Here is a 12,572-nt window from a genome sequence, read left to right as displayed (position 1 = left end):
TTATCTTGGAAAAATTGCGAAAAATTAGGAAAATTTGATTTTAGAAAAACAAGCCTGGTTTATCCTAAATTTTCTTTTAATTTTGATTATCTTATATAAAGGATACACGGAAAAAACCAGATATGTCATTTCTTTTTACAACCGAGTAAATTGAATTTTAACATCCAAAACCAAGTATTTTTATTTTAAAAAGGGTTTATACAGGGTGTTTCAAAAAAAGGTAACCCCGTCTCTAGGGTAGGTAAAAAACTGAAAAATAATTGGGATTTGTTTAGTAAAAAATTTTTGTAAAGCCTCGTTTTCAAGATACAGGGCGTTGAAGAAAAAAAATTTTTACGCATTTTTTACGATTTTGCCGAAACTACTGGCAATATTGTAATGAAATTTTATACGAATATGTTTTGGAAGCTGATACATCGCATGAATTTGTTTTTATATCTGATTCTCATAGAGGGCGCTAGTTACACGGATCGTACTAAGTATTAGTCAATATAACTTTTTTAAGAGTATAATTATTAATCAAAATTTCAAGTAAACTTAAACATCATTCAATTTTACACGAAAAAGGTACTCTTGGTAAAACTCGATACTGTGTACCGTTTTCGGAATATTTTGATTTGAAAATTATGAAATAATAATTGATGCTGGTATAAAATAGTTAGTAATTAAACAAAACTCACAAGAAGAAAATTAAATTAATGACTAAGAACATAAAATAAAATTCAATTATTACAGTAAGTGTTCAAAATGCCCTCCGTTTTCACGAATACACAAGTCTATTCTTTTTTCTAAAGATTCCATTAACCTTCTAAATGGTAGGGGATCAACTATGATGTCATTAAATTGACGTTGAATTCTTTCTTTCTTCCAATTCTTGGCGTCAATTTACCTCTGTAGCATAGACTTTTTCCTTAGTATACGACCAAACTGCGTAGTCCAAAGGGTTAAAATCGCATGACCGAGGAGGCCAATGAATCGGAGCTTCTGCACCTCTACCAATCCATCGATTCAGAAAATGATTACTCAACCAATTACGACACCTTCTATCAAAGTGTGGTGGAGCTTTATTGTGCATAAAAAATAAAGATCTTCGCTCGTTTAGCGTTAAATCTTCTAATATCTCGAATAAGGAATTGTTTAAAAAATCAAGATACCTACATATCACCATTTAAATTTCCAGGTAGAATATGATAACCTATTAATTTGTTACCTAAAGTTGCTGCCCAAACATTAACTTTAAATGAGTGTTGGAAATGTGATACCCTTTTGACTCGTGGATTCTCATCATATCAGTAGTGTGCATTATGGGAGTTAAACATACCTTGTCGCGTAAAGGTGGCCTCGTCCGTAAAAAAAATGCATTTTAAAAAATTTGGATTGTGGGCTGTCCTTTGTTGCAATGTTTCACAAAAATCCACTCTAACCGGTAGATCATCTGGCAAGAGCTCTTGGACTTGTCTGTAATGATAAAGATGTAATTGCTGTTCTTTCAGTATCCGCTAAGTACTTGAAGAAGAAGTATTTGTTTGTCTTGCTATATTCCTTACGCTAACTGTTGAATCTTGATCAAGTAAATTTAAAATATTATTTTCTTTATTAATTGTTCTTGTTGTTCTTGGTCTACCAGAATTTATTTTATTTGGTCTCACATTCAGAGTTTCTCGACAACGTCGTTCAACGGCTCTAAATGTTTTTTTACTTGGTAAGTTTCTTCTAGGAAACTTTTCTGCATAACGTGTCACAGCTGCACTAGAACATCCTAAACATTCGCCTAAGGTTAATAACATGTCAGTGTATTCAACATTTGAGTACATTTTGATTTTATTTTACAAATAACAAGGTTTCAAAACTCTAATTATTGTTGATTTATCGTCATAACAATCAATAAATGTCAGATTTCCATGGCACACTTGGAGAAAATAGAGGTAAACCTATTAGAACTTTATCATTACTACCAGCATCAATTATTACTTCAAAATTTTCAAATCAAAATATTCCGAAAACGGTACACAGTATCGAGTTTTACCAAGAGTACCTTTTTCGTGTAAAATTGAATGATGTTGTAAGTTTACTTGAAATTTTGATTAATAATTATACTCTTAAAAAAGTTATATTGACTAATACTTAGTACGATCCGTGTAACTAGCGCCCTCTATGAGAATCAGATATAAAAACAAATTCATGGGATGTATCAGCTTCCAAAACATATTCGTATAAAATTTTATTACAATGTTGCCAGTAGCCAGTAAAAAATGCGTAAAATTTTTTTTTCTTCAACACCCTGTATCTTGAAAACCGATGGCGTTACAAAAATTTTTTACTAAGCAAACCCCAATTATTTTTCAGTTTTTTACCTACCCTAGAGACGGGGTTACCTTTTTTTGAAACACCTTGTATACAGTAGTTTACATCAAACAGAAGTTTACATTATTATAAAGTATTATAACTACAGTTTTTTAATTAAGAAAACTAAAGTCGGCTTTATTGCAATGTCACATAAAACAGAAAAAAACCAGCCGTTTCTTTTTAACTAAAAAAGAAAATTAATATATTTTTTAATGTTTATTTATTTATCAACATATAAATAATTTAAACTTACTGTTAGAGATGAGCCAGGTTCTGGAAAAATGTCACTGCTTTTAGACTACTAAACCGCATAAAAATAAAAAAAAAAAAAAAATCTCAATTGTATTTAAAAGTTTCTTATAACTTACCATCTTATATCGGAACATGCAGCAAAAATTCTCCACATCTTAAAGTCGAGTTTTGGTCAAAGCGTTTTCGTATTAATCAAGATCGAGATACTGGTCCATCATGTTGAACGGATAAGGCGGCTATGATCAGATGATGCCACTATTTCCTTCAAACTCTAAGTTTTAAATGCGCATTTTTGTAAATATATTGTATCTAAAAATAATTTCCAATCCAGTACCATTTTTTTTGACCCACTCACTATAACAAACGGCGATGGTTTGTAACGTGAATGCCTAATGACTTCTTCTAATTCTTCCGGGACCTCAAAGATCTTCAAATCTCGCAATCCTACATTTTTGTCACACTCCAAATAGGAGTGTCCTCTTACAGGGAATGTGATATTTATTTCTTTCAGAATATGAATTTTGTTGTTTACTACAAAATAAATAAATCGAAAAATAGTAAAGTTTTTATTTTGTCCTCCGGCAGAGTTACAGAAGATTTGCAGTTCTTCAACATGGCCTTGTAAATAATTATTGATAAAATGGAGAAGAAAATATGCAACTTCGTTTGATCGTTTTTTACTTATTCCTTCATAATAGATATAAAAAATAGCCTGACCAGAAGAGAGGACATGTACATTAAAGACATACATAGACAATTGGCGTTTATAGTACACATCGTTAGTGGCAATTTTCGGAATTGAAACATTTTTTGAAAAATCAATGCAGACGCCTTCCTTTTTGTTGCTTTTTTTTGCAGATTTTTTGACTTGCCTTTTCCTTGAACACTTCAGCCTTTCTTTTATGCAAATCATTCATAACAGCTAATTGTCTAAGTTTATCAGTACCAGTCAAACTTATAAGCTTAACTTGAAATTGTGTCACTTCTGGGGTATCCAAAAGCAATATTAAATTCCTTATTAAAAATTGTTCTGTACGTTTTATATGAGACCTTTATATGAGTACATTTTATATGAGCATTTATATGTTTTTCGTTAAAGAGGTTAAACATTTTTTTGATTGTGAACTCTTCTGGTAAATAAGTCATTTTGTATCTCTCATACTATAGTGGCTCTGACGACTCTTAAAACTTTTGATGTGGTCACATACCAAACCTTTTGTTAAGTCATCCAGCTTCCTATGTGTTGCGCTATGCTTTCCAGGTCTGGCTATACCACTTCGTTTGAGGCTTTCCTTTATATAATTTATTTTGTTTTTTGTAATCCCATGAATGAAACAAAAAGCTTTGGCACACACCAGAATATTATAATCGTGAACTCGAACTCGATGCGCATAACTTGCATCATAGAAACTGGCAGTATTATATAACCAGCCAAATAATAATTTAGCTCATTATTAAAGCGCAGAACATTAAAATTTCTTAATATTTATTTTCTTTGCTCCTTATTAATTACCTAAAAGCACTTAAACCTTAAGCAGTTACAAGGCTGTCCCGCTTCATGAGTAGATAACTTAAACATTTTAGGGACCTCTGACATCCGGACGGTAGTCTTCCTTTTTTTTTGAAGGCATAAATTTGTTCTCAACGGACCCCTCCAAATCACTGTTAGCCATAATCGTTTATTAATAATCATACAAACAAACAAGAAGTTATACTTTTGCGGCTACAATAATACTGGCACGTTTCTTAAAAATAAATATTGCATCAGCCGGTTTGTTCACATGCCATCGCTGGTTTTCCCCTGGACGTTTGGACTAAGCTGGTTTTTATTCGGCACGCTATATTTTAGACATTGTTTTACGCCATACTACGGTAGTTTTTTTCCAGTTTTAGTACTCTAAAATATAGATCGTCATTCGAAGAATTTAATGACGCCTCTACACAGATTTTCAATAAAAAGTGACATATCTGGTTTTTTTCCTGTACCCTTCATATGACATTTTCAGTACACAGAAAGGCATAAGGAATAAAATCGTGGTTGAACTTTGTATTGAAATCCGACGGTTTAAAAGTTTAATTAATCAAAGATTATATTTAACTAAGGCTATATTATATTGAACACTTTATTTAACATTCAGTAAGTTCAGTGTCATTAGAAATAATGTTTGTTTAGTGCGGTCTCAGCCAATATAATTTTTTTATAAGTGGAGGCTCTTCAGTATTTTTCTTGAACACCGGGCTACAACTTATCCATAATACAAGTACTTTCTGCACAAATGCATATAATACACATATTACCCAAATTTATTCTCTTGTCCGTTTTTTAGTTAAACTAGACATTACCTTCGTTTAAGTGTTTCCATATTCTCGGTTTCTCTCCATTACTGATTCCAATTCGCTGTTTCGTTCATTTTTCTTCATTTAATCTTATTCCTTTATAGATCTTACACAGATCATATTTATAACACATTTTAAAATAATATAACATTCTAATGGTATATTATTAGTACATTAGTACAATGATTTATCATTTATATCTGTTATAGTTACTTATTTCCCTAATGATTAACCATAAGCTACGGGAAATTCACTGACGTGGTTTACATGATTAAAAGTTTAACCGATTCATCTCTGCGGCTAGAAATTGCATATTATTAAAATCTCTGCGGTTAAAAATTGCATATTATTCAAACCAAATTATAGCCTCGCTATAATTATTAAACACTAATAATACTAATTATTTATAAAAGTGCAATCGTTATAAATCAACAGGAAATCAGTCATCGCGTTGAAATTCACACATAAATAGAAAACAAAATATGATCAAATGATTAATTATGAACCATATTACATATTCAGGCTTCATAAATTTCTTTTAACCTTGTAGTAGATACACGCGCCCCAAAATGCAGTATCAGTCCACTTGGTGAATCCAATAAAAAAGTGTTCTGATAAAATTAAATGATCACCTGCAAATGAATATTAAATACCTGCCTATTAAATATATATCATAATATAAACAATTGTTACATTGTTGCAACGTTGTAAACATATATTTTTTCCACATAATGCATGAAGCATGCTATTTGTTTGACACTATCCCCACCTAGAAGCTGTGGTAAATCTTTGGGCGAACCAGTTCTTTAACCCTTAACTGGTGACCCTATTTTTAATTACATAAATGGTGACCATGAGTCTGACAGACTCCTGGCTAAAAAAGCTGTTTTTGTCAAGCTGGCACCTAAAAAATGCAATAAAACAGTTTTTAATAATAAAACAATATTGTAATGTCATTTTTATTTAGTGAAAAAGAAAAAATCAACCTGTAGGACTTATAACAAAAAAAAAATGGTAACATGCTTTATAACACAAAATTTTTAAAGTTAAATTCCAAAAAAAATTAAACATATACTATATAATATATTTATGTATGTTTAAAAATAGCTACATTTTGTTTAAAAATTGTCAAAAACAACATAATTAAAATTCTACACAAAACCTGCAAATCACAAAAAACGTGAAAAATCTATTCTACCCTGGTACAATTTATACAAATTTTTCGAGAACATTGCAATCATATGGGTTTTTGACACGTTGTGCATAAATATGCAGTCTTTCTTCTTAATTTGGATGGACAGATGTATCAATATTTTCTTATTTCAAGCTTTTCTTTTTCGTTAGCCTTATTTTCGGGAATATCAAGGATACTTCCGATCAGTTCTTTCAGCTGCCTTTGTAATGCTGGCATTTCATATCTTCTATGCAAATGCGAGGAAACGAGTTCATCGGCCAGGGTTTCTATAAATTTGAATCTAGTCCAATTATTTTCGGGAATCGAAGTAAACATAATGTATGAATTTACTCCACATACGTCTACTATTTTATAAAAAATAGCCATGGGCCATCTACGTGTTCTGCGGCTACAGGAATATTTTACACACTTTTTATCCATCGCGTCTACACCCCCTTTGGTCAAGTTGTAAAGAATTTATTTCTGGTAGTCCATTATCTGCATGTACTTCTATGGAATGATGCACGGAAGATATTAATATCACAGCTTTATTTTTCTTAGTTGTACGGGATAAAAGTGTTAGTAAATCCATACAAAGTGTCGCCTTCATTGGAGGAATTTCTTTTTTATTTCTTCGCGTTGTGCCAACGTAAGTGAGTTTATGTTGTTGTAGATGATGTACTAAATCAACTGAACTAAACCAGTTGTCGCCGGTTACATTTCTATTATCATTGTAAAGATGTTTCACTTATCTTATAACTGCTTGAGTAGGTATGCTCATTCTTCTTTCCTCATTTGTAAGGCTAAATCCATCTGAACCTTTCCCAGCATAAATATAAGCATTATGTAAATACCCAGTTCGTGCATCAGTCATACATAAGATTTTTATCCCAGATTTACAGGGTTTTCTGGGAATATACATTTCTGCGACATCTGCCTTTGAAGCCTACCAGCATTTTGTCTACGCACACATTTTTGCCAACCGTATATGCATCTTTTGAATTGCTTACAAATAAGTTAAAGAATTCTTGGATAGCAGCAGCTGAATTATCCCTTTCTCTTTTTTCTCGGTCAGAGGCATCGTCAAACCTTAAGGCGGCCATCAGGGTCAGGAAATGGTCAGGTCCAATCATCTGGTATTTTTTCTTCGTTGTATATTTTGTTAAAGAAAATGGTTAAGTATATAATGTTAGCATGAAGCATTTGAGATGTGTCTATATCGGAGAATGCTTAAGATTCCGTGGACTGACCGAGTCACAAATGAGGAGGTCCTCATAAGAATGAATAAGAATCGAGAAGTACTGACCACCATCAAATCTCGAAAGTTACAGTTCTTCGGACATATTATGCGAAATGAATCCAGATATACTCTCCTTCAAGCCATCCTGCAAGGAAAAATATTTGGAAAACGAGGTCCAGGAAGAAGAAGAACATCTTGGTTAAAGAACCTCAGAATCTGGTTCAATACAACATCTGTGCAACTTTTCCGCGCTGCTGCAGATAAGATAAAGATTGCCATGATGATCGCCAACATTCGTAACGGATAGGCACATCAAGAAGAAGAAGATATAATGTTTCTCTCGTCCAAAAGGTTAAGTAGCTCAGCAGTTAAGCATCTGGTGCAGGTGCTTTATTATTTTTGGTTTGTTGTATTACTTTTCTGACTTCTGATTTCAGTATACTTGGACCTCTGTCTAACTGGTTGCCATAGTATGTGTATAAGTAGCATTTTCTCGAGAAGTATAGTCAAAAAGATGACTGATGTATCTCGCCCATTCTTTTTTAAAGTCTTTAAGGTTTTCTATATCTTTATAATGAGTTCCCGAGCCAAAATTCTTGGGCTCAATTTTTTGATTTCGTGAAATTTGTTAATATTTCTATTTTTATGTTTCCGTCGAACTTCCATCAGGTCTAGAATTTACTGTGTTTTCTTACTTCTAAAATTGAGTTTTGTATGTCGTACCAACATTCGTTGATGGTTCTGTTTTCGTTTGGTATATTCTTATTATTTTGTGTATTTTTATATTTATTTGCTGTGATACTTATGTGGTCACTTGTTTAAAGATTTCTAAGGGGGTGGATATATTATATCCAACTAGTCTAAGTTGGCTTTGATAATTTATTTAATTGAATTTGTATTTTGGAGCAGAGTAAATTACGATTTGTGTTTATATCAGAGCCGGGCAGTTTTTACATCTTTAATTTATTCTATTTGATTCCGCACTATTCTGCTTTGTTGTCGTTCTTGTGCGTTATTCACTCTACACACTGCAAATGCCCTTATTAATTTTCCTATACGTTTACTATATTTAAGTTTAATTAGTTTAGGGCCATCTAAGGTAGTTTAATTACACTTGTTCGCTTTGCAAAAATACAAAATAATTTTTGGATATTCCTGATTCTTTGTACATTATCTATTAATTAATCTGTAAACTGTATACTGTAAAATATTATGACTGTAGTAAAATTGGTAAAAAACTTAATAAATAAATGACTTAATTAAAATATTTTACTTTTAATCGTTAGGTTGTAACGGTTATTTTGTCTACCACATAGGGTATTACTATAGGGGGTTGAAAATTGGGGACAGAAATTGCTGGGCTAGGGATAGGGTAAGCAAAACAAGCCGAAACGTTTGCTTTTGGTTTGTTTGGAGAGCTTGGTCGTAAATAAGTGAATGAAACAAGGGACAGGAATGGGGTAACTACAAAAAGTGAATTCAAAGGGGTACTTACATGGATCTCCTGGACAAAACAACACAAGAAGGTTCCTAAGCTATTTGAAATAGACCCTGCTTACAAAAATCTTCCTGCTGGATAAAAAGATAGGCTTTTCTTTCCTAAAAAATACAAAAAGGAGTTAGAAACGTTTTAAAGGAAATAATACTCTTTTTTTAGGGAGCAAAATTACATATTTATTATTGTCTCACCATAAACAGTTACAAATATAAATAATAAATACAAAATAACAAAAACAAACCTAAAATGTTGCTATCGGTTTACAACTCTAGAAGTTGGAGATACTAAAAGAACTTAAATTGTCAATGGGCGACATTTTGTAGCAGAAATAAATTATTACAAATGAAAAATATCTTTTTAAATGGAACTATGCATACAGGTTAACCTTTTTTAAAAATAAAACAAAACAAATTCTACACTAATGGTTAGGTATGTACCAAATGTCAAGAAAAAAATGCTAACTGTCATATGTCAATACTAAATTTTAAAACTTTATAAGGATAATTAATATGACAGTTAGCCACTCCCTAATATTTCTAATTTTACTTATTACAATTCCTTAACTTGTCATGATGGAAATTATTGGTGGAAAATGTCTACTTTAAAAAATTTAACAAAGAAAAGTACCTGATTTTCACTGAATGTTCATATCTCCTTTAAAAGTTCTGGGTTTGGAACTGGACTCAAAATTCACTGCAACATAAACAAATGCGTCTCACAAACTGTGAACATAGTTTGGAATAACCTGGGACAAACAAAATGTGGATGGAAGCTGAACACTGGATTATCTCGACGCAATCTTCGAAACTTGGCTTCTTAAAAACTCAAGCTTTTGCTTGGAGCCATGTGGGTATCTTTTAAATTGTTTGAAACGCCGTATTACAAAACCTTCAGATGAGACACAGCAAGGAAACAAAACAGTGATTACTCTGACAAAAATCGACACATTACATTCGAGTATAATTCACTTTTCTACAAACAAATTTGCCGGTTTCTACAGACCACCCACGCTGCGTCTTCCTTTTTTAAAATCTCTTTAGAACCTAAATTCACTTCGACCTGACACTCTGTCGTACCGGCTTACTCTTCTGCGTCTCATCCCTCTTATCAGTCAAAGGGACTAGTGAATCGGAATTCTTTTTAAACGAGGCGCTCAGGGTATCTGACCTTGATCACTCTTTAGCTTTGAAAATTGCAGAACTAAAACCTAGAATATAACCATATTTTATTACTCAGTTGAAATTGCAATGGGATTTTTCTTCGATGTATCCAAACGCTACGTCACAATATAAACAAAAACTCTGCGAAATATTATACATAGCTCAGGGGTGTGCCAAATAAATTTTATACATTGAATATTCGATGGTTATAAGGAATTTATACATGCTACAGGGTTAAATATGGTGTTTCACATTTAATTTAACATCTAAAGGATCACATGTGGTAAATGTTTTACCTTATTTTGACTTCTATAACTAAGTTACAAAATATTTTTCTTATTTCAGGGGCCTTGATAGTTTATCGTGTACTCAATGCGTGTCTCTGTTTAAAAACCTCGCCTCAGAAGGAAGAACCGTAATAGCTACTGTCCATCAACCTTCAGCCTTACTATTCGAAATGTTCGATAAACTCTATGCTCTATCTGAAGGAAAATGTATATATGACGGAAGGGTTAACGATTTAGTACCATATTTTGAAAAACTCAATCTAAAATGTCCCCCATATCACAATCCAGCTGATTACTGTAAGTATTGGATTTCAATAATATATTTTTAAGAGAAAACTATTACTGAGTAATACTTGATTGGTCAAAATATCAAATAGTATAAAGTATTTTATTTTTTGAAGTTGCCATTTCTATACCTAAAACAAATAAAAGTAACATCATCATTATTTTTCACATTCATCATCAGTGACCATTGACAGGCCCTGAAGGGCCATGGTTGCCCGTTGGAGTTTATAGGCTCTTAAGTTTTACATGGTGTGGAGGCCAGCCATACGCATAACTTCTCAAAAAGTCCAACGTTTTATATCTAAAATTTTTACTTCCTAGTTTATCTTTTTTTAGGAGATCATTTTAGTGTCATGTATATTTTGCTTCCTTGGCTATAGTTAACCATGTTTTTCTTTCCTTTGCTTGTTTTTCCCATTCTTGTATTATTAGTTCTTTTAAATCCTGGTTAATACCATCAATCAATCTCTTTCTGGTCCTACCTCTCGGTCTCTTCCTGTTTAATTCTTTTCTAAGCACTGCTTTTGTATTTCTTTTATTCTCCATCCTTTCTACGTGTCCTAACCAACTCAGTGGTTTACTTCGTATATCTTTTGTAATAGTAGGTCTATTAAATATTCCATTCATTTCGTGGTTCATTCTTATACGTCATTCTCTATTCTCCTGTATAGGTCCATATATTTTCCTTAAATTTTTACTTTCCTATTTAATAAGTTGCTCCTCTTGTTCTCTAGTCCATGTTTCTGATGCATACGTTACTACGGGTCGCATAACTGTTGTGTATATTTTTATTTTTGAGTTAATAGATACTAATTTTGATTTTATAATATTCTGTAGGCTGTTGATCTTCTCCTTTACGTACCATCTCCGCGACAAAGGTTGGCAATCATCATGGCTATTCTGATCCTAGATGCTGCAGCTCCGAATACCATTCCCTCAAGTTACGCAACCATGAGATTCTTCTCCTTCCTACACTTCTCTTGCCCTGGATTTTCCCTTGTATAATTAATTGAAGTATGTTGTATCTTTCATTACGCATAACATGCCCCAGGTATTGCAGCTTTCGTGCCTTGATGGTTTCCAATATTTCCATTCTTTTGTTGACTCTTTTCATGACTTCGTTGTTTGTTACATGCTCGGTCCATGATATCTTCAGGATTCTTCTATACACCCACAGTTCGAATGCTTGCAACTTTTTAGTAGTCGACGCGTTAAGTGTCCATGCTTCTATCCCGTAAAGCAGAGTCGAAAAAATATAATACCTTGCCAGCCATTAGACTCAAGTCTAATTTCAGTTCTATCGCACAAAGTACCTTTCTCATTTTATTGAAGTTTGTTCGTGCTTTGTCTATTCGAAATTTGATTCTTTTGGAGTAATCGTTTGCGTAATTAATTATTGTGCCAAGATAAATGTAGTTTTCAACTTGTTCTAAAGTTTTACTGTTAATTGTCAGGCTTTCATAATTATTTTGGGTTTTTAATATCTTCTCAAATTTAGTTTTCTTGATGTTTATTGATAATCCATATTCTCCATACTCAACTATCTTGTTCGTTAGCTTTTGGAAGTCTTGGAGGTTGTCTGCTATTATGATAGTATCGTCCGCATATCTAATATTGTTAATTGATGTTCCATTCACCTTTATTCTTGCTGTTTCTCCCTCAAGAGCTCTTTTCTTAATTTCTTCATAGTATGCATTGAATAGTAGTGGTGACAATACACACCTCTGTCGCACTCCTCTTTTAATTTCGAACTCTTCTGATGTGTGTCCATTAATGCGTATGTGTGCCTGCTGTTTATAATATAGATTTGTTATAATTCGAAGGTCATTGTATTGTAATTGTTTTGCTTTGAGGACGTCCATTAGCTCTTTGTGGCGGACTTTATCAAAAGCTTTGTTGTAATCTATGAACAGGCGTACATATCTTGGTTCACATCCAAGCATCTCTGGACTAGTACTCTACGGAATCCAAATTGGGCTGTTGATGCATTTGT

General features: G+C 32.6%; 1 protein-coding gene across 1 annotated transcript in view; it reads left to right on the top strand.

The window, feature by feature from the left end:
• The window catches only part of LOC140432409 (ATP-binding cassette sub-family G member 1-like), a 197,766-nt gene that overhangs the window by 149,938 nt on the left and 35,256 nt on the right, over positions 1–12,572 (top strand). Inside the window, exon 6 of the mRNA XM_072520287.1 lies at positions 10,353–10,591. Within this exon, the coding sequence (XP_072376388.1) occupies positions 10,353–10,591 (239 nt within the window). The remainder of the gene's footprint in view (positions 1–10,352; positions 10,592–12,572) is intronic.

This window comes from Diabrotica undecimpunctata, chromosome 1 (genome assembly GCF_040954645.1).
Source record: "Diabrotica undecimpunctata isolate CICGRU chromosome 1, icDiaUnde3, whole genome shotgun sequence".
In the NCBI taxonomy this organism is placed as follows: domain Eukaryota; kingdom Metazoa; phylum Arthropoda; class Insecta; order Coleoptera; family Chrysomelidae; genus Diabrotica; species Diabrotica undecimpunctata.
Note: the sequence above shows the minus strand (reverse complement) of the source record. Positions and strands in the feature narration are given on the sequence as shown.